Consider the following 23,001-nt stretch of genomic DNA (forward strand, 5'->3'; position numbering starts at 1 on the left):
GGGGTTTCTGTGTCAGAGAAACTGACCCGCAGCCACTAGGGGTCATTGGTAATAATCTGTGTCCACTGACGGTCAAGCAGTGTCGAATCCATGATCTCATTTGAACCCTACAATAAAAGCATGAGATGGGGTGCATTGCTGGATCCATTTCACAGGCACAAACACTGAGGCTCAGAGATGTGGGGATTTGTCCAGGGTTTCATGGTGAGTTTATGGTGAGGCTGCTTTTCTCCTCTTCCTAATTTAGAAGTTTCATCTCCAAAACAAGTGGCCTCTCTCACTTGCCTCCTTTTGTTCTGTTGACAACAGCAGTGTGGGAAATTTCTGGCTGAAGCCACCAAATTTTCCTTTGTTTCAACAGCTAAAATCTCAGTTACCTGGAAGCCTGTGAGATGTTTTGGTTAACTCAGTGGTGGCAACGTATTTCTGAGTTTAGCTGAAGTGTCAATGCCAGGGTAAGGGCAGGGCAAGGGGCTGAGGTCTGGGGAGGAGGCGAGGGGTGGTTGGAACTGGAACTGGACCAGATTTGGCAGGAAGGTGGTGGGGTAAAATGGACTAGGAGACTGGGAGAGGCAGTGTCCAGGATCACAGACTGGGGGGTCAGGGGGTCAGTGTGGCCCACTGTTCCCTTGTAGACCAGTGCACCCCTTTGACGAGCAAAGTCCTGACATTCCCACATACCATTAAATAATGGGACTAAAGCCAATCAAAGCTATTGATGGAGCAGCAGCTTTCAAACTGCTCTGAGAAGCAGAGATATGGGCAGAGGGCTTCTTAACACTAAGGCCATATACAGTGGTGGACACTAAGGGTGCCACTCTCCCGAGGTGCTTCGAGCATTGGCCCTCCCCTGCCCCATCAGTGTCCAAGGGCAGGCCCTAGGAGCAGGTGGCCCTCTTCTAACACGTGGGCTCCCTTCCCCAGTGCCTGAAACCTCCCCCAGAGCCTGGGGCAGCCTGGACCTCACTATCCGCCTTCTTAGGAAGGATAAGCCCGAGTGTCCATGGCCTGCTCCAGTCTTCCTTCCTGCCCTGACATCCCCAAGATCTGAGGGGGCCTTCACAGGTGAGACTTCCAGGAGTGTCCTTAGAGTTCACTGAGGACCTCGCTATGCCAAGTCGGGTCCAGGGACCAGCAGCCGTGGCAGCCTCTGGGAGCTGGTCATAAATGCAGGATCTCAGATCCCACCAAGACCGATGGAATCAGAATCTGCATTTACACAAGATCCCCCAGCGACGTGTAGCAGTTAGAGTAGGAGGAGCTCAGGTCTGGTCTAGCAGCTGCTCACAGAGGGTACTTCCCATGCCTTCCCCGCCCCAGGGGTGAGCAGGGCTGCGATTCTTGCCCCTTTTCCTCCTTCCCTCCCTGTCACTCTGTGACCCAGCTGTCCAAGCACATATGGACTTAGCACGCAACACCTGGGACCTGAATCTGCCCATGGTGGGCCCAGTGTCCGCTGGTGACGGGGTGTGCCTGGGGATTCTCTCCAGACCATGGCCTCTTTCTCCTTCTCTGAATCCCATCACTGAAGCCATCAAGCCAGAACCTTCTCCTTTGTGCCCAGCCAGGTGGCCATACCATCTCCCTATCTTGGACAACATCCCTGCCTCTGCCACTACGGGGAGCCCAGAGCAGCCACTACCACCCTTGGAGACAGAGTAGATGTCATCAGCCGGAATAAATGGAGGGGACTCGGCAGCCACCAGGCCTGGCCAGGGAGGGCGCTGTGAGTGAATCAGACCTGAATCTGATGGTCAGGAGTGTCCTCTCCAGTTGCCTCAGCAGCCCTTGCCTCACCCCTCCTCCTTTTCCTCCTGTGATTGTCCCCGTTGTCCACCCGGAGGTCAGCACGACCTCCCTTCCCGGCCCCTCCCTGCCCCACACTGAGCCAGCCCGGCTGCCAGGGGCGCTGTTACGATCCCTCCTGCAGCCCTTCCTCTCCGCCCCCCACGGAGCTCTGGGTCTGCACAGCCTCCTCCCCGTTTCCCTGCCTCCCTCCACTGTGGGGGCTTCGGGCACCTTCCCAAACTGCAAACCTGCTTCATTGGGCGGGGCTGAAACCCCCAGCCACCGGAGGGGAGCATCTGATGGGTTCCCTCCCGTTAGTGCCTCATGTTCAGCTTCCCCTGCCCTTCAGCCACGACAGCCAGCTAGTGGTTCCCCAGAGGCTTGGGCTCCTTCAGGGCCTGCCTTTGCTCCTGCTGGGCAGGTCTCCAAAAGCTCCTTTCTCACCAGGGCCCTGTTCAAATCTCCCACCCTTTATAAGGACCCCACTCCTCCCCATGCCCTTGGGCTCTCTGCCTCCTCTGTGCTTCCACTGCAGGGTTTTGGGGTAGCACCTTCTAGAAGTTTGCTCTTCCTTCTCCCCATGTGAGGGAAAAATTTAAACATTTTAAAAATCCTTTTTTCCGTTTAAAAATTATCTGATTCATTTTAAAAATTCAATTACTAAAAAAAATATATAGAGAGAGAAGAAGTAAAAACCACTGGCAATCCATGCACGCAGAAATGGCCTGAGTTAAAACGTTGTGCAGCCTTCCAGGCATCTCTGCCTATCAAAGTGTTCATTTATGGGGAGCTTACTTTGGGCCAAGTCCAAGGCCCAAGTCCTGACTTGTCTTTCCCTTTTAACAGTCAAGGCGGCAAATGCTATTGTTCAGAGAGGCTGAGTCACTCATTCTGGGTCACACAGCTCATAAGTGGACAAAGTTGGATACGAACCCAACTCTGTCTCCCAGAGCCTGGGAGTGGCATGGTACTGCCCGAGCATGTGGCGGTGTCAGCACTCCTCCTCACGTTCTTTATGCGCTTCCCTAGGCAGCCTTTGCTTCACTCAAAAGTATGTCAGAATCCACACGATGAAATATTATTTGGCTACATGGAGGAATGAAATATTGATACTTGCAACAATATGGATGAACCTTGAAAATAACCTAAGTGAAAGAAGCCAGTTACAAAAGGCCACATATTGTATGATGCTATTTGTATGACATAAACAGAATAGGTAAATCCAGAGGGACAGAAAGCAGATTGGAGGCTGCCAGGGCTGGGGGGAGGGGGAATAGGGAGCACCTGCTTAATGAGCACAGGTTTCCTTTGGGGATGATGACAATGTTCTGGAAATGGTGGCGATGGTTGCACAACATTGTGATTGTACTAAATGCCACTGAATCGTTCACTTTAAAATGGTAAATTGTATGTTATGGGAATTTCACCTCAATTGAGAAAAAAAAAAGAACATCAAGATAACTATCTGTTCCCTGGAAACCTGGAGCATGTCTGTCTCCCCACATGGGTGGCATCGGACTGAGCTGCTGAAGAACTGTCTGCTGAAGGAGTGGACAAGTGGACTGAAAGATGCACAGGCCGGTCTACCTCACAGACCACCCAGGCTCTGTCACTTCCATTCAGAGTGAAATGAATGAATACCAAACAGAGCTCTCGTGGGTGGCCCGCGGGATTCCAGTCAGCAGCAGGCCCAGCCTGTGAGTGAGGGGCCCGCTCACTGACACCCCAACCTGGCGGGGTCTCACCAGTGAATTTGGAGCTGTGGCCAGGCTGAGGCAGCCCTTCTCCCGGGGCAGCGGCCTGGGATCCAGGTAACTAGGCCACTGTACTGACTGCTCGTCCTGGACGCTGGCCACACTGGTCAGACGTGCCCCGAAGCTGCCCAGCCCCTCTCCATCGTGCAATCGCCACCTCCCAGCAGGTGCTTCAGGAGGCCAGCTGAGGGGGTCCCTCCGATTTCAGAACCAGGGACCAATGAAAGATGGCTTAAATGCCGAGGAAAACGTATACTTTCCCATAACAGGAGCTCCCGGGCTGGCTGATTCAGGGGCTCTGAGGCATCACCGAGGATCCAGGTCTTCCATTCGGCTTCCCCCATGTGGCCCGGGATTCCATCTGCTCTAGAGGAGGCTGGGAGGGAGGGGACACTTCCTGTCAGTCTTTTTTCCCCCATCCTCAAAGATAATCCAGAAGCCCCTGTAGATGTCTCCTCGGGTCTTATTGGCCAGAAATGCATAACATGCCTTTACTTAAACAACCACTGGCAAGGAGGCTGCGCTCACGTGACCGGCGTGGTCCAATCAGGATTCATGCCCTGGGGTGGAGGCACTGCAGCTCCGCCCGGAAGTGGGTTCCTCCGCCGGGTCAAGGCTGTCCGACAAGGAAGGAGAACAGGGTAGAGGCCGGCCAGAGATTTCCAGCGGGATTTACTTCCATTCTGCCAATATTTATTGACTTTATAGACAAGGAGGAAGTAACAGACTCAGAGAAGTTGAGTAGTTCCCCAGGGTCACACTCCAGGGTCCCTGAGCCATTTGCTTGGTGCCTGGTGAAGGTTAGATGGAGGCATTTGCCTCCCAGCCCTTTACTCCCGCCCATTTCTCTTCTCTTGTTATCTTCTCTCCACCCTACGCACCATGCCCACCCCGAACATCCCTTAGAAAACATGACAGTCATACAGACTTTAGAGCTGCAAGAGACCTTCAATGTTAATGGCGTCCAAATCGCTTATTTTACAGATGGGCAGACTGAGGCCCAGAGAGGGGAAGATCACACAGTGAGACGACTGATGGTGGAGTGGGGCGTGGAATTACGGCCAAGGATCTCAGTATCATTGGTGAGACTAGCTCAGCCCCCTCTGCAGAGCAGCCCCGCAGCCTCCCTGCTGGCTGGTCCCCTGCGCCTGCTGCCCCGCCCAGGGTCAAGGCTCACTCTTGAGTCCGTCTCTCTGCGTGCCCCTTTGCACCTGACCCTTCCATGGCACCTACAGCCTAGGATGCCCTTTACTCCTTCAGAGTCTCAAGTGATCCTCACAATAGCCCGACGAGCTGGTCCCAAGTGCATTGGAGATGAGGAAACTGAAGCCCAGAGAGGTAACATGGCTTGCCAAATGCCCCATAGGGAGGGTGTGTTGAAGTCCAGGCAGGACTGGCTTCCTTGACATGTGACCAGTTGCACAGGGTTTAATGGACTTCAGTCTCCATCTTAGTAATTTTAAACAAGGAGTCCCACATTTTCATTTTGCACTGGGTCCAATGAATTAAAGCCAATCCTGAGCCCAGGCCTCCTGACTCCTCTGAGCCCCGTTTCACAAGGACATGCTCTTCCCCGTCCACCTGTGGACCAGACAGGGCAAGCCCTTCACGGGTAGGAGAGCACGCTTTGGCGAGAAGGGTCCAGGAATTGAGGGAAGGACAGGCAGACACTGAGGCCTGGACTCAAGGGTGTGACGCCCCCCCAGGGCTAGGGTGCAGGGACTGGCAGAACCCACTTTGGGAAGCACTCCCTCATCCCTTGTTGCCTACTAGGTTTGCTGAAGCTCTTATTTGGTTCCCCTCCTGAGAATTAATGGAGAAGGCCAGTGGCTGCCTACCCCTCTCCCCCTCCCTGCTTTGTGCCCTTTGTCCCCTTTTGTGCCCAGAATACAGGGCTCCATTGTGTGCCCTCATGTCAGGCAGCTGGGCCGCCTGGGAAAGTGGATAAGCAAGCAGCTGAGCATTTCGCCCTGAGGCCCAAGGGGCGGGCCCCCTGGGGCCAGGGGAGGAGGCTATCACTGGAGAAACCAGCCTGGAAGGAGTTTCGATTCCAAACTTATTTGTTGGGGAATGAGGCTAGGTGTTGGCTAGTGTCTCCAACTGTAAGATAAGAATGACAGCAGCTCTTTCACAGAGCCGTTGAGGTGATTGCAAGGGGTGATGTCCATGAAGGGCTTAAAATAGTGCCTGACACCAAATACTCCCCAAATGCTGCTGTCCTTTTAATGGCTGTGCCATCCTTAGTGCTTCCACGTGCTCCAGCGTGGCTCGCGAGGCCTTTTGCACCAGCCCCTGGTTCTTCCGTCTTCTTTAGCTTACACTGATTTCCAAACCTTGAACCTCTCTGACTTTAACTCTTGAATCACCCCACTTTTCACATGGTCTCCCCACTTACCCTCCGACCACCCCAGTCTACACCCACAGTCGGCCTCACCTGGATGCCTCCCAGGAAACTGTTCCACTGGCGCTGGTCCCGGGATTCTTGATGCCTCAGACACATGATGCCTTGAGTCCACGCACTGTACTCCAGTGTCCCCACGAGTGTCCCTCAAGCTTGGGGCCTCCAAAGGCGCCCTCCCCAGAAGCATTTCAAAGGTGAGCAACCGTGCGCCTGCGTAGTAGCCGCGCTGTCCTGAAGAGCACCTCCTCACCTGCTGCAGGGAAACTCAAGGAGCCCCGATGCGTTACTATGCTGGAAGGGCTCTCCCTGCCCTTCCCCTCTCTACCTGCCTGCCTTCCACTGTGGCTCGTGTTTTATGCTGGGGAGTTTAACACTCCACTCTAACCCCAAACCCAGCCCTGGAATACCTTGTGCAGGTGCAGGAGATTTCAGGTGCCCCCCAGCACCGGTGTCTGCCCAGGGCAGCAGGACTGGTAACTCCCAGGCCTATGGGGCACGAGGCAAAGCAATCTGCTGTTGGGGAGGCAGGCGGGGGTTGGGGGGTCTGGGGTGTAGGGGATTACCTGGTGCACTGGGGAGCAGAGCATATGCCTTGTCTAAAGAATTGCAGTTGTAACCAAAAGGAAGAAAAGGAAGTGTAACAAGTTAAGGCATCAATGGCTAGGAGAGCTCAAATAGAGTTGAGAGACTGTTCTGCAGGCTGCTCTTATGCAAGCTCCAGTGAGATATTGCGAATTCTGGTGGTTTGCCAAACCCCAACCAACAGCATTACTGTTAACTCTTAAGAACAGCTATAGAAGTTTCATGCACTAAGTTTATTTTCTTGGAACCTGTAACCTCCAGAGGGTTCGTAGGCCAGATAAATCCTGAAATCCAGAGGGACCAGCCTCTCCAAGATTATCAGCTGATTACATCCCCCTATTTTTTATTGTCGATACCCCTTCATCAACATGAAAAAGTTAGAATGGGCATTGCCCAAAGATCACTTATAGATTAGGAAAAAGATCAAAGGAGAAGAAGGAGTTATAACAGAGAAAGTAGGATTTAACAAAACAGTATGACTGCTGAGTCACTATATGGATATTTCTTTTAGACTCCAATGTTTTGGAGCAGCTAGAAGGAAAAATCTGATATATTGGAATGGTAACCCATAACAAACTCTGAAATCTGTTCTTTAACTACTTTGTTAAAATGTATTTTGAAAATTACTGGGGTTTTTCTCTTTCTTTTCTTTTTATATATGTTACATTTTATAATAAAAAACTTTTTTTTTAAAGAGTATGTCATAACCTCCCCTTGTTGCTGTGAGGAAATAGGACCTCGTGTTGCCCAATCTATAGATTAAAAAAAAAAGGTCAGACCACTGCATTTCCTTGATTTAGAAAGAATTTAAATTTATGTATAGTAAAATTCCTTTTGGGGGGTAGGAAGGAAATGTATGATTCCATAAATTTCATTTACAATAGATTCCTGTAACCCTATCACAGTCGGGGTACAAAACAGTTCACCCCCAAATATTCCTTCCTGCTGCCCCTTTTTTTCAAATCCTCCCTCTCCTCCTAACCTTTGTCAACTGCTGATCTGTTCTCTGTCACTGTAGTTTCGCCTTTTCCGTATACATAAAATCACACAGTTGGACCTTTTGAGATGGGTTTTTTTCACTCAACATAATGCATTAGATATTAATCGATGTTGTTATATTTCAGTAATTTGCTCCTTTTATTACAGAACAGTTTGCTTATCCATTCACCTGTGGGAGGGTATTTGGGATGTTTCCAGTTTTGGGCAATTATATATAATGTTGCTGTAGACATTTGTGTATAGTTTTTTGTATGCTTGTATGTATGTTTCCATTTCTCTAGGATAACGAAATTCCCTTCTGTTCCTAGTTGGCTGAGTTTTTAATCATGTATGGATGTTGCATTTTGCCAGTCACTTTGTATTTATTGATATGATCATGTGGTTTTTCTTCCTTAGTCTTCTTTAGATTACATTGATTGATTTTCACATGTTGAATCAGCCTTGCTGGATAAACCCCACTTGGTCGTAGGCATGTGTTATATATATCATATAAATATATGCATGTACTATTTGCTAGGTTCAATTCGTTAATGTTTTGTTGAGGATCATGCATCTATGTGCATGAGATATTGGTATGCAGTTTTCTTTTCTTATCCTGCTTTTGTCTTGGTTTGGGCATCTTGGTAATGCTGGTCTTATAAAAATGAGTCAGAAAGTGATCTCTCCTCTCCCATATACTGGAAGAAATTGCGTCAAATTGATGTATTTCTTCCTTAAATGCCTTCTGAAACGGTCTGGCCCGAAGTTTTCTTTTATAGAAGAATTTGAACTATGAAATTGATTTCTTTAATATCTAAAGGACTATTCAGATCCTGTGTTTCTTCTTGTATGAGTTTATAGTTTGTGTCTTTCAAATAATAGTTCCATTTCACCTAAGTTGTAGAAATTATGTATATAGAACTATTCACAGTCTGTAAGACTGTAGTGCTATCCCTGCTTCTGATATTGGCAGTTTATATCTTCTTTTTTTTTTGTCCATCTAGCTAGAGATGCACCAGTTTTGTGGGGGTTTTTTGCCTTTTTTTTAAATCAATAAAACCAATCAACATACAACATGAATGTTCTTAATGTATGAACATTCCATACTTGGTGTGCAATCAATGGCTCAAGCTATCATCACATAGTTGTATATTCATCACCATGATCATTTCTCAGAACATTTACATCACTATGGAAAAAGAAATAAAAAAGAAAAAACTCATACATACCATACCCCTTACCCCTCCCTCTCATTGACCTCTAGTATTTCCCTCTATCCAATTTATTTCAACATTTGTTCCCCCTATTATTTATTTATTTTTGATCCATATGTTTTACTCATCTATCCATACCATAGATAAAAGGAGCATCAGAATAAGGTTTTCAGAGTGACTGTGTGACTCTTATGTATATCGTTATACAGTCATCTTCAAGAAACATGGCTACTGGAACACAGCTCTACAGTTTCAGGCACTTCCCTCCAGCCTCTCTAATACACCTTGAACTAAAAAGGTGATATCTATATAACGCTTATGAATAACCTCCAGGGTAACCTCTCGACTCTATTTGAAATCTCTCAGCCACTGACACTTTATTTTGCCTTATTTCTCTCTTCCTCCTTTCAGTCAAGAAAGTTTTCTCAATCCCTTGATGCTGAGTCCCAGCTCATTCTAGGATTTCTGTCCCACGTTGCCAGGAAGGTCCACACCCCTGGGAGTCATGTCCCACGTAGAGAGGGGGAGGGCAGTGAGTTTGCTTGCCATGTTGGCTGAAAGAGAAAGAGAGGCCACATCTGAGCAACAAAAGAGGCTCTCTGGGGGTTACTCTTAGGACTAATTTTTTTGAGGGTGAAGGAGGTGTATGGACTGGGAATCGAACCTGCATCTCCCACATGAAAGGTGAGCATTCTACCACTGAACCACCTGTGCACCCAGGTCTAATTTTAAGGAGGCTTAGTCTGTCCTTTGTGGAGAAAAGTTTCCTATGAACAAAGCCCAAGATTGAGGGCTCGGTCTGTTGATTTTGCTGTCCTCGCTGCTTGTGAGAATATCCAGCCTTCTTCAAATGGGGAAGTTGAATTTTCCCTCTTTCTCACCATTCCCCCAAGGGGACTTTGAGATGCATTAGTTTTATTAGTTTTTTCAGAGAACCAGATTTTGGTTTCATTGATTTTTCTCTAGTGTTTTTCTGTTTTCAATTTTATTTATTTATGATCATATCTTTCTTATTTCCTGCATTCTTCCTGCTTTGGGTTTGTTTTTTCCTTTCTGTTTTTATTTTATTTTATTTTATTTATTTATTTTATTTTTATTTGCATGGGCAGGCACCAGGAATCAAACCCTGGTCTCCAGCATGGCAGGCGAGAGAACTCTGCCTGCTGAGCCACCTTGGCCCACCCTATTTTATTTTCTGTATACTATACGGTGAGGGTCACATTTCATTCTTTTTCCATGTGAGTGTCCCCTTATTGCAGCACCATTTGTTGAATGTTTTGTTTGGTTGGTTTTTTGTTTGTTTGCTTGTTTGTTTGATTATTTGGGAAGGGCATGGCTAGGAATTGAACCCGGGTCTCCCACATGGCAGGTGAGAATTCTACCACTGAGCTACCCTTGTACTCCTGTTTTTTTAGTTTTTTAAGGTGGAAAATTATATAATTAGTTTGAGAACTTTCTTCTCTTCTAAGTATGCATTTATGCTATAAAATCCCTAGATAATAAATATTCATAAATATTCGTAATTCAAAATATTCATAAATATGCATTTATGCTATAAAATCCCTGCTTTAGCTGCATCTCACAAATTTTATGTTGTATTTTAGCTTTCATTTAGTTCAAAGTATTTTAAAACTTCCTTGGGACTTCCTGTGTGACCCAAGATTATTTAGACATGTTGTTTGATTTCCAAATATTTGGGAATTTTTCAGATGTCTTTCTGTTATTGGGTTTTAGTTAAATTCCATATGGTCAGAGGACAAACTCTGTATGATTTTAACTCCTCTCAATTTGTTAAACTTTATTTTATGACCCAGGATTTGATTTATATTGGTGAATATTTCATTTTTCACTAACATTCATGTGAAATATTGGTGAATGTTTCTGCTATTATTTGGTGGCATGTTCTATGAATGTCCGTTATGTTAGGCTGGTTGATGATTTTACAATTAACTAGTTCTGTTGATATTGAGAGAGGAGTGTTAAAATTCCCCACTGTAACTGTTGATTAATCTATTTCCCCCTTTCAGTTACAATAATTTTGCTTCATGTGTTTTAAAGCCCAGTTGTTAGGTGCACACAACATTTAGGATTGTTATGTCTTCTTGGTGAGTTGGCCCTATTTTTCAGTTCTAAACTTTTCATTTAGTTATTTTTTATCGCTTCTGTTTGCCTGCTGGGAATTTCTATATTTCTACGATTCACGATTGTTCCCCTTTCCCTCACGGAGTGTGGTTATTCTGCTTTAATTCTTTAGTAACAATGTCTGGATCATCTTGGGCTTAGCGTCTATTGATTGTCTTTTCTCTTGTGCATTGTTGAAGTTTTCCTGTTTCTTTGTATGCCAACAAATGATGGATTGTATCCTGGGCATTTTGAATATTATGAGACTCTAGGTCCTGTTAAAATCCTCCAGAAAATGTTAGTGTTTTATTTGTTTGTTCATTTTATCGGGAAATCAGCCTGGTTAGCTAGAAGCCTCAGGTCTTCTGTGGACTGTAGTTTCAGCGTCAGGGCAGCTCTCAGAGTCTAAGGAGTGCTATTCGGATCCACCCATGGGCGTATGCTACAGGGGCCACTTTGGGACTTGCTGGTTACACGGTAGTTAAGCTCTCAAGGCCTTTGCTATGTGAGTTTAGGTCACTGCAAAATATGTGCAACTCAGGAGTAGACCTAGAACTTCCTGGGGTCCCATTCTCGAGCTCCATCCTCTCTGGGATGCACATACACACCTTCTCCAGATACCTGATGGACTTTTCTCCTGGTCCTTTGGTTGGTTGTCTGAGGCTTGGCCTCCCTGTGTTTGCTGTTGCCCCGCCTCCTGTGGTTGGTCCCCCTCCGAAGAGAAGTGGCGAGAGGGAAAAGAGAGAAATTTCACCTATACTCTTTGGACCAGAAGGACCCCTTTCCCCAGTTTCTCTTTTCAGGGAGAGGATCTTTTTCCTCTCTGAGAGTTTTGGGTGCTTGCATGGCTGCTGATGCCACTGCCACCACTCAACTTTGCAACAAGGGTTTGCCCAGGGGCAAGGCTGGGAGAGAAATAAACAGAGTATTTTTTCCTACTCTATCTGTGTCGAAGTCCCCACTCCTCTTCCCCAACCACTGATCAGGAGGCAAGGTTTCTTCTGCGGCTTTTTGTATCTGCACCTCCTGCACGGTTCTGGGATTTGAGCTACTTCTGAGTCAAGGCCGGAAGATGGGCAAAGATAGAGTAAATCAGGAAACTTAACCACCACATTTGTCTTACTTTAAGGTTTCCACTTCCTCCCCAGTTCTCCTGTTGCTATTTACTTTTCAGCGTCCTCATGTGGTTGCTTTGTGTATTTTGTCCAGGGTTTTTAGTTGCAGTTAGTGGAACGGGTAAAGCAGCTGAGACCTCAGAAAATTACATGGCTTGATGAGTTCGTGTGGCTTGTAGATCTTAAAATTAGGGAGGCGTGGGTGGCTGGCACAGGCTCCAGGAAGGTCTGCTGGCAATCCTGGGGCAGCTGCAATGAAGCTTTTAACATCATCTGGTCTGAACTGGAAGAGATGTGGCCCTGAGGGAATGAACGAAGGAAAATGGGCCGTAAAAGTCAACAGAAATAGAAAGGGAAGCCTGGTAATTGAGTGGCCCAAAAAAGGAAAGATCAATATTTTACTGCCAGGGAAACAACCAATTCCCCTGGCAGCAGGCGAGGCGGCCCAGCTGCATGTGCTTCAGAGACAACAGCTGCTCCTGGAGTCCCTGGCAGGTCCAGCACCCCTCTCCTTGCCTGGCGCCCTCAGCCAGAGCCCCCAGCGGGATGCCCTCTCCCATATGGAATGTGAGCCGACTGGCAGGCCCCAGCCCCTTCTGCCGAGGGCTAGGTTCACCATGAAGACCAGCTGAGCGTGATTCTTTGCCGTACCCAACACTCACGGGCAATGTGACATCCAGCAAACCCCTCCTGTCTCTGTGCTATAAAATAAACGGCTGGGTCAGTTGGAGCCTGTGAGTCTGTGAAGCACAAAGGCACCCCCTGGGGACACTGGTAGAAGGTTACCTAAAGGCTAATTGGGTCTGCAAGATTGGGGCCCTTTGGGATCAAGGTGGGAGGTCCCAGCCAGGGGATAAATGTCCTTTGAAACATGAGCCGAAGGGAAAGGGGGTTGGAACTCACACTCCAGTACAGACCACACAGCAAGAGCCTGCCTCTGGCCTACAGTGAGGCCACCCACAGGGCAGGGGTGCTGGAAGGCGGGAGAGGGCACTGCCTGATACCCTGGGGTCAGCAAAACCTGTGTTCAAGAAGCAGTTATGCTGGGTGACTTTGTCTAAATGTCTTAACCTCTCTGTGCCTCCGTTTCCTCCACTGTAAAGTGGGGGATTATAACAATAGCTACAGTTAAGATTGCTGTGAGGATGAAGTGAGGCCTCCTGTCCAGAGCTGAGCCCCATACCAGGGGCCGAGCTGAGCCCTCAGGCAGCCAAGTAGTAGTGATAGCTCCCTACATAAGCCACACTGCTGCTTGTGGGAAATAATCATTGAGCCTACATTTATGGTTTGTTGATCATAACTGGAATTTGTTGTAGTGATTTTGCAATAATGCCGAATGTTTTTTGAAGGGCTGTGTGGCAGCTTCGAGTTTTTGAGCCCCCTACTCTCCAGGGCCTCTACTCTTTGAGGAGCCCTGTGGGAGCAGCTACAGAGAAGGGAGGTCACAGCCCAGGCTTCAGACTGCCCTACAGCTCAGGGGTGCTCAGGGGTCTAGGCAATGGACCCTTAGAATTAGAACCCCTGTCTCTCTGCCTGTCATCAGAAAACCACCCCCACCCCCGCCCCCGGCTCCAGGTTTTCCCAGAAGCAGGAGAATGGAGAGCCTGGCGCCAGTGTGGGGCCTTCTTACCCGAAGGAATTACAGAATCTGAATCCATACTCTGCAACCTCTTAAGTGGATTTGAGGTTGATGGTCCTCGTGAGTCTTTCAGGATTTTGTGGCAGACACTGTCCTTGACTGGAGAGGGGTGGGGGCTACATCAGAGATGATTAAGGAGTAGTCCCCCAGCCAGCCTGCAGAGGATTGTCACCATGTGCCCTGGAAGGCTGAGAGACAGGGTGCCCGGAGCCCGTCTCTCCATTCTTAGAGCCCCCCTGTGATATCAGTGAAAAGAGGCAGGAGGGGAGGAGGCAGGATGCCAGATGGGGCGGTGAGTGGCCCCCCTGGCCCTGCAGGTGGCACCTGGGCATTTCTATTTTCAGAAGCCACATCATTGCTTGGCAGTGTCAGAGGCTGCCAGGGCTGGAGTGCGGCAGCCTTGGTGCCAAGGAAGCTCCAGCCAGGGCAGGAGCTGGCAGAAATCCACCTTCCTATTTCACTGAACTTCCATAAGCTTTCCCCGAGAGCCTGCTGGGCACCAGGTTCAGGGATTTAGGTTAATATACAGCCTCTGCCATACCTCCTGGCATGGACGCACAGGGTTGGCTGGAATAGAGATGCTACAACAGAGCCTCAGGACCCGGGAGGCGGGATGGTTGTGGTAGGGTCTCTTTCTTTCTTTTTTTCTTTTTTTTTTTTTTTTATTAACGGAAAGAAAAAAAAAAGAAATTAACACAACATTTAGAAATCATACCATTCTACATATGCACTCAGTAATTCTTAACACCATCACATAGATGCATGATCATCGTTTCTTAGTACATTTGCATAGGTTTAGAGGAACTAGCAACACAACAGAAAAAGATATAAAATGTTAATATAGAGAAAAGAAATAAAAGTAGTAATAATAGTAAAAAAAAAAACAAAAACCCTATAGCTCAGATGCAGCTTCATTCAGTGTTTTAACATGATTACTTTACAATTAGGTATTATTGTGCTGTCCATTTTTGAGTTTTTGTATCTAGTCCTGTTGCACAGTCTGTATCCCTTCAGCTCCAATTACCCATTATCTTACCCTGTTTCTAACTCCTCCTGGACTCTGTTACCAATGACATATTCCAAGTTTATTCTCGAATGTCGGTTCACATCAGTGGGACCATACAGTATTTGTCCTTTAGTTTTTGGCTAGACTCACTCAGCATAATGTTTTCTAGGTCCATCCATGTTATTACATGCTTCATAAGTTTATCCTGTCTTAAAGCTGCATAATATGCCATCATATGTATATACCACAGTTTGTTTAGCCACTTGTCTGTTGATGGACATTTTGGCTGTTTCCATCTCTTTGCAATTGTAAATAATGCTGCTATAAACATTGGTGTGCAAATGTCCGTTTGTGTCTTTGCCCTTAAGTCCTTTGAGTAGATACCCAGCAATGGTATTGCTGGGTCGTATGGCAATTCTATATTCAGCTTTTTGAGGAACCGCCAAACTGCCTTCCACAGTGGTTGCACCATTTGACATTCCCACCAACAGTGGATAAGTGTGCCTCTTTCTCCACATCCTCTCCAGCACTTGTCATTTTCTGTTTTGTTGATAATGGCCATTCTGGTGGGTGTGAGATGATATCTCATTGTGATTTTGATTTGCATTTCTCTAATGGCCAGGGACATTGAGCATCTCTTCATGTGCCTCTTGGCCATCCGTATTTCCTCTTCTGGTAGGTGTCTGTTCAAGTCTTTTTCCCATTTTGTAATTGGGTTGGCTGTCTTTTTGTTGTTGAGTTGAACAATCTCTTTATAAATTCTGGATACTAGACCTTTATCTGATATGTCATTTCCAAATATTATCTCCCATTGTGTAGGCTGTCTTTCTACTTTCTTGATGAAGTTCTTTGATGCACAAAAGTGTTTAATTTTGAGGAGCTCCCATTTATTTATTTCTTTCTTCAGTGCTCTTGCTTTAGGTTTAAGGTCCATAAAACCGCCTCCAGTTGTAAGATTCATAAGGTATCTCCCTACATTTTCCTCTAACTGTTTTATGGTCTTAGACCTAATGTTTAGATCTTTGATCATTTTGAGTTAACTTTTGTATAAGGTGTGAGATACGGGTCTTCTTTCATTCTTTTACATATGGATATCCAGTTCTCTAGGCACCATTTATTGAAGAGACTGTTCTGTCCCAGGTGAGTTGGCTTGACTGCCTTATCAAAGATCAAATGTCCATAGATGAGAGGGTCTATATCTGAGCACTCTATTCGATTCCATTGGTCGATATATCTATCTTTATGCCAATACCATGCTGTTTTGACCACTGTGGCTTCATAATATGCCTTAAAGTCCGGCATCGCGAGACCTCCAGCTTCATTTTTTTTTCCTCAAGATGTTTTTAGCAATTCGGGGCAACCTGCCCTTCCAGATAAATTTGCTTATTGGTTTTTCTATTTCTGAAAAATAAGTTGTTGAGATTTTGATTGGTATTGCATTGAATCTGTAGATCGGTTTAGGTAGGATTGACATCTTAATTATATTTAGTCTTCCAATCCATGAACACGGTATGCCCTTCCATCTATTTAGGTCTTCTGTGATTTCTTTTAGCAGTTTTTTGTAGTTTTCTTTATATAGGTTTTTTGTCTCTTTGGTTAAATTTATTCCTAGGTATTTTATTCTTTTAGTTGCAATTGTAAATGGGATTCGTTTCTTGATTTCCCCCTCAGCTTGTTCATTACTAGTGTATAGAAAAGCTACAGATTTTTGAATGTTGATCTTGTAGCCTGCTACTTTGCTGTACTCATTTATTAGCTCTAGTAGTTTTGTTGTGGATTTTTCCGGGTTTTCGACGTATAGTATCATATCGTCTGCAAACAGTGATAGTTTTACTTCTTCCTTTCCAATTTTGATGCCTTGTATTTCTTTTTCTTGTCTAATTGCTTTCGCTAGAACTTCCAACACAATGTTGAATAATAGTGGTGATAGTGGACATCCTTGTTTTGTTCCTGATCTTAGGGAGAAAGTTTTCAGTTTTTCCCCATTGAGGATGATATTAGCTGTGGGTTTTTCATATATTTCCCCTATCATTTTAAGGAAGTTCCCTTGTATTCCTATCTTTTGAAGTGTTTTCAACAGGAAAGGATGTTGAATCTTGTCAAATGCCTTCTCTGCATCAATTGAGATGATCATGTGATTTTTCTGCTTTGATTTGTTGATGTGGTGTATTACATTAATTGATTTTCTTATGTTGAACCATCCTTGCATACCTGGGATGAATCCTACTTGGTCATGATGTATAATTCTTTTAATGTGTTGTTGGATACGATTTGCTAGAATTTTATTGAGGATTTTTGCATCTATATTCATTAGAGAAATTGGTCTGTAGTTTTCTTTTTTTGTAATATCTTTGCCTGGTTTTGGTATGAGGGTGATGTTGGCTTCATAGAATGAATTAGGTAGTTTTCCCTCCACTTCGATTATTTTGAAGAGTTTGAGGAAAGTTGGTACTAATTCTTTCTGGAATGTTTGATAGAATTCACATGTGAAGCCGTCTGGTCCTGGACTTTTCTTTTTAGGGAGCTTTTGAATGACTAATTCAATCTCTTTACTTGTGATTGGTTTGTTGAGGTCATCTATTTCTTCTTGAGTCAAAGTTGGTTGTTCATGCCTTTCCAGGAACCCGTCCATTTCATCTAAATTTTTGTATTTATTAGTGTAAAGTTGTTCATAGTATCCTGTTATTACCTCCTTTATTTCTGTGAGGTCAGTAGTTATGTCTCCTCTTCCATTTCTGATCTTATTTATTTGCATCCTCTCTCTTCTTCTTTTTGTCAATCTTGCTAAGGGCCCATCAATCTTATTGATTTTCTCATAGAACCAACTTCTGGTCTTATTGATTTTCTCTATTGTTTTCATGTTTTCAATTTCATTTATTTCTGCTCTAATCTTTGTTATTTCTTTCCTTTTGCTTGCTTTGGGATTAGTTTGCTGTTCTTTCTCCAGTTCTTCCAAGTGGACAGTTAATTCCTGCATTTTTGCCTTTTCTTCTTTTCTGATATAGGCATTTAGGGCAATAAATTTCCCTCTTAGCACTGCCTTTGCTGCATCCCATAAGTTTTGATATGTTGTGTTTTCATTTTCATTCGCCTCTAGGTATTTACTAATTTCTCTTGCAATTTCTTCTTTGACCCACTTGTTGTTTAACAGTGTGTTGTTGAGCCTCCATGTATTTGTGAATTTTCTGGCACTCCACCTATTATTGATTTCCAACTTCATTCCTTTATGATCCGAGAAAGTGTTGTGTATGATTTCAATCTTTTTAAATTTGTTAAAACTTGCTTTGTGACCCAGCATATGGTCTATCTTTGAGAATGATCCATGAGCACTTGAAAAAAAGGTGTATCCTGCTGTTGTGGGATGTAATGTCCTATAAATGTCTGTTAAGTCTAGCTCATTTATAGTAATATTCAGATTCTCTATTTCTTTATTGATCCTCTGTCTAGATGTTCTGTCCATTGATGAGAGTGGTGAATTGAAGTCTCCAACTATTATGGTTTATGTGTCTATTTCCCTTTTCAGTGTTTGCAGTGTATTCCTCACGTCTTTTGGGGCATTCTGGTTCAGTGCGTAAATATTTATGATTGTTATGTCTTCTTGTTTAATTGTTCCTTTTATTAGTATATAGTGTCCTTCTTTGTCTCTTTTAACTGTTTTACATTTGAAGTCTAATTTGTTGGATATTAATATAGCCACTCCTGCTCTTTTCTGGTTGTTATTTGCATGAAATATCTTTTCCCAACCTTTCACTTTCAACCTATATTTATCTTTGGGTCTAAGATGTGTTTCCTGTAGACAGCATATGGAAGGATCCTGTTTTTTAATCCATTCTGCCAGTCTATGTCTTTTGATTGGGGAATTCAGTCCATTAACATTTAGAGTTATTACTGTTTGGATAATATTTTCCTCTACCATTTTGCCTTTTGTATTATATATATCATATCTGACTTTCTTTCTTTCTACACTCTTCTCCATGCCTCTCTCTTCTGTCTTTTTGTATCTGACTCTAGTGCTCCCTTTAGTATTTCTTGCAGAGCTGGTCTCTTGGTCACAAATTCTCTCAGTGACTTTTTGTCTGAGAATGTTTTAATTTCTCCCTCATTTTTGAAGGACAATTTTGCTGGATATAGGAGTCTTGGTTGGCAGTTTTTCTCTTTTAGTAACTTAAATATATCATCTCACTGTCTTCTAGCTTCCATGGTTTCTGCTGAGAAATCTACACATAGTCTTATTGGGTTTCCCTTGTATGTGATGGATTGCTTCTCTCTCGCTGCTTTCAAGATCCTCTCTTTCTCTTTGACCTCTGACATTCTAACTAGTAAGTGTCTTGGGGAACACCTATTTGGGTCTAATCTCTTTGGGGTGCGCTGCACTTCTTGGATCTGTAATTTTAGGTCTTTCATAAGAGTTGGGAAATTTTCCATGATAATTTCTTCCATTAGTTTTTCTCCTCCTTTTCCCTTCTCTTCTCCTTCTGGGACACCCACAACACGTATATTTGTGCGGTTCACATTGTCCTTGAGTTCCCTGATACCCTGTTCAAATTTTTCCATTCTTTTCCAGATAGTTTCTGTTTCTTTTTGGAATTCAGATGTTCCATCCTCCAAATCACTAATTCTATCTTCTGTCTCTTTAAATCTATCATTGTAGGTATCCATTGTTTTTTCCTTCTTTTCTACTTTATCCTTCACTTCCATAAGCTCTGTGATTTGTTTTTTCAGTTTTTCTATTTCTTCTTTTTGATCAGCCCATGTCTTCTTCATGTCCTCCCTCAATTTATCGATTTCGTTTTTGAAGAGGTTTTCTATTTCTGTTCGTATATTCAGCATTAGTTGTTTCAGCTCCTGTATCTCATTTGAACTATTGGTTTGTTCGTTTGACTGGGCCATATTTTCAATTTTCTGAGCGTGATCCGTTATCTTCTGCTGGCATCTGGGCATTTAGTCAGATTTCCCTGGGTGTTGGACCCCACAGGTTGAAAGATTTTTCTGTGAAATCTCTGGGTTCTGTTTTTCTTATCCTGCCCAGTAGGTGGCGCTCGTGGCGCACGTTTGTCTACGGGTTCCACCGTGAAAGTTGCTGTGGGTCCTTTAACTTTGGAAAACTCTCGCTGTAGGGGAGGTTCGGCAGCCAAAGCGTCTTGGAAGAGTGCCAGCTGGCCCGGGGGTCCGAATGCGGGGAGGGTCGCCGGCCACCGCAGCACGGGAGAGCACCCAACCAAATTTCCTAGTCGGCCCAGGGCGCCAAGCGTGGCGAGAGGGCGCCAGCTGTCACAACCCGGGAGAGTGCACCGTTCCCAGCCGGACCGGGGAGTCACGTGCTTGGAAGGGACCCCCCGGTCACCGTTCTCTGCAGTCTGGGGATCTCCGACCCAACTCTCTCAGTTGGTCCGGGGGGCCTTGCGTGGTGGGGGCGCCAGCCGCCACGGCCCAAGGGGACCGCCTGCCCAATTCTGCCAGCTGGCCTGGGAAGGAGGAAGGGAGGGACTCCGGCCGCTTGCCGTCCCGCCCGGGAAAGCCCACGCCCCTCGGTGATCTCACCAGAGCTGGTTCTCCCAGACAGTCAGCCGTTCCAGGATGGGGTACGCCGTCCCTTTGATCTCCGTCGTGGCTCCGGGAGCTGCTCTGTATTGTCTCCACTCCCCCAGTAGCTGTTCTGGAGGAGGAAAGGTGAGGGTGGCAAGGCTGTCGAGGCCGGTGGCAGAGGAGCCGGTGAAGGCGGAAGAGGGCACAGTGGTGGTTGGAGAGCCGCGCTGACAAAGAGGGGAGAGGAGGGTGGGCAGGCCAGCTGCTGCGGGGCGTGGGCGCCACGCGCCGGGCAGGCAGACAAAGAGGGGAGAGGAGGGCGGGCGGGCCGGCTGCTGCGGGACGTGGGCGCCGCGCCTAGGGTCTCTTTCCTACTGCTTATTTGCTTATCTTCCAAAGCCCACTAGACATACCCCCCATGATGTCTGGCCATTGGGAGTGACCAGGGCTTCAGACCATCGCTGCAGCTGCCACCTTGGAAAAATGTCTCATGTGTAGGTAGCAAACAGGGTCCTTAAGAATAGCTGACCAGCAGGAGTTAGAAACAGGGTAAGATAATGGGTAATTGGAGCTGAAGGGATACAGACTGTGCAACAGGACTAGATACAAAAACTCAAAAATGGACAGCACAATAATACCTAATTGTAATGTAATTATGTTAAAACACTGAATGAAGCTGCATCTAAGCTATAGTTTTTTGTTTGTTTGTTTGTGTCTTTTGGTTTTTTTCTTTTTCCTTTTTTTATATATATATATTTTTATTTTTTATTATTATTATTTTTATTTTTTTCTCTATATTAACATTCTATATCTTTTTCTGTTGTGTTGTTAGTTCTTCTAAACCGATGCAAATGTACTAAGAAATGATGATCATACATCTATGTGATGATATTAAGAATTACTGATTGCATATGTAGAATGGAATGATTTCTAAATGTTGTGTTAATTTCTTTTTTTTTTTAATTAAAAAAAAAAAAAAAGAATAGCTGAATCCTCCAACATGGCTTGGGCTTTGGTGCACCGTGGTGGGTGTGGGCTGGATGGAGAATTCTGCCCATAATAGTATTAACAATGATGACAGCAGCAGTGATTCCTTTCCTCCAAGCTGCTCTGCAGTCTCCAAAGAGCTTCACCGTCCATTGTCTGCAACCCAGCCCAGAATGGGTTCTGAGAGTGAGCTAATCCTTACCTGGCTTTGCTGCAGCCACCGATGCTGCAGATAGTGATTTCTGGGGAGAAGGGGAAGGAGTGGGCCCGATGGTGAGGGTGTGCACACATGTGTGTGTGTGTGTGTGCATAACTGCACGTGTGTGTTGGTGTGACCATATGTGATGGTCATCAGGTGCCCAGCATGCAGGAAGTGCCCAGACATCACATGTAGAATGAATAAACAAATGAATTAATGAATGAATGCAAGCTTGCACATGTTCTTTGGAAAGGCTGCCAATAAGGTGTAGGCTTCAGGAAGAAATACCAAGAAGTTGAATTTCAGATGTTGTCTGGAAAATGGCTCCAATTAATTGGAAAACAAAGTTTTTACAAAACTGACCACTGTCAAAAACTAGGGAAAAAATAGCTAGATCTGGTAAGTTCAAAGTAAGTTTCTCTGACTGAAGACAAACACATCTTTACAGAGAACAATTTGGCAATTGCTGTCAAAAGCCTTAAAAACTTAGATTTTTTTGTAGAATCATATATATTCACTTATCCAACAAATATTTGTGAAGCTTCTACTCTGTCAGAAACTGGCTACCAAGTATACAGTGGTGATCAAAACAGACATGGTTCTTGCGGCCAGGAAGCTCACATTCTAGAAGGGAAGATACAAATTAATCAAATAATCACATGAACATATAATCATAAATTGCAACAAATATCTTGAAGGAAAATAGAGGATGCTATAACAAAAGATAAGAGTAAGGTGGGCCCTAATTAGATGGGGGTGGTAAGGACAGGCCTCTCTGGAGGAGGGAAATTTAGTAAAGATACAAGTAGAGGCCTGAAGGATGCATAGATATTGCCAGATGATGAGTGGGGGAAGACCAGCATTTGAGAGAGTGAGGACAGCATGTGCAAAGGCCCTGAGACAGGGTACAACTTGGTTTGCTTAAGAGCTGACTGAGGACAGTGTGGCTGGAGCACAGTGAGTTAGAAAGAGAGCAGCCAGGAGATGGACTGGTGGGGCCAGATCACGTAGGGCATCATTGGCCATGTTGTGAAGTTTGAATTTTATCCTAAATGTAATGGAAAGTCACTGGAAGTTTTTATGCAGTAGGTAGGTGACATGATCTGATTGGAGTAGAGACTGAATTGGAAGGGGCTGGAAGAGGAAGAAGGGAGATGAACTGGGAGACTTGTATAGTCCAAGCGGGAGATGATTCTGTGCCCAGGCTGGGTTCTGATGGATGTGAAACAAAGGGAGCTTTGGGATGCAGTTGGGTGTGGATTGGATGTGAGTGAGAGGGGGCAGACATGATGACGCAGTGTGGTATTGGCACAAGGACAGGCTTATAGACCGATGGAATGGAATTGAGAGTTCCACAATAGACCTTCACGTCTGAGCCCAATTGATTTTTGACAAGGCTGCCAAGTCCACCCAACTAGGAAAGAATAGTCTCTTCAACAAATGGTGCTGGGAAAACTGGATGTCCATTTGGAAAAGAATGAAGGGTGATCCATATCACACCATATACAAAAATTAACTCAAGATAGATCAAAGACCTAAATATAAGAACCAGTTCTATAAAAGTCCTAGAAGAAAAGATAGGGAAGTATCTTCTGGATCTTGTGTTAGGAAATGGTTTCTTAAGACTTTACACCAAAAGCATAAGCAACAAAAGAAAAAAATAGATAAATAGGACTTTATCGAGATTAAAA

General features: G+C 45.1%; 1 protein-coding gene across 5 annotated transcripts in view; it reads left to right on the forward strand.

Moving 5' to 3' along the window:
- The first annotated feature begins 4,526 nt into the window (after nt 1–4,526).
- RAB11FIP4 (RAB11 family interacting protein 4) overlaps nt 4,527–23,001 on the forward strand; it is a 103,375-nt gene continuing 84,900 nt past the window's right edge. For 4 of the 5 annotated variants that reach the window (XM_077165258.1, XM_077165259.1, XM_077165262.1 and 1 more), the window contains exon 1: nt 4,527–4,624. In XM_077165258.1, the coding sequence (XP_077021373.1) occupies nt 4,577–4,624 (48 nt within the window). In that variant the 5' untranslated portion in view covers nt 4,527–4,576. Of the gene's footprint in view, nt 4,625–4,822; nt 4,881–5,953; nt 6,138–23,001 lie in introns of those variants that run through there. The other variant, XM_077165260.1, reaches the window with a different exon arrangement.

The sequence above is a fragment of the Tamandua tetradactyla genome, chromosome 6 (genome assembly GCF_023851605.1).
Source record: "Tamandua tetradactyla isolate mTamTet1 chromosome 6, mTamTet1.pri, whole genome shotgun sequence".
Taxonomy (NCBI): domain Eukaryota; kingdom Metazoa; phylum Chordata; class Mammalia; order Pilosa; family Myrmecophagidae; genus Tamandua; species Tamandua tetradactyla.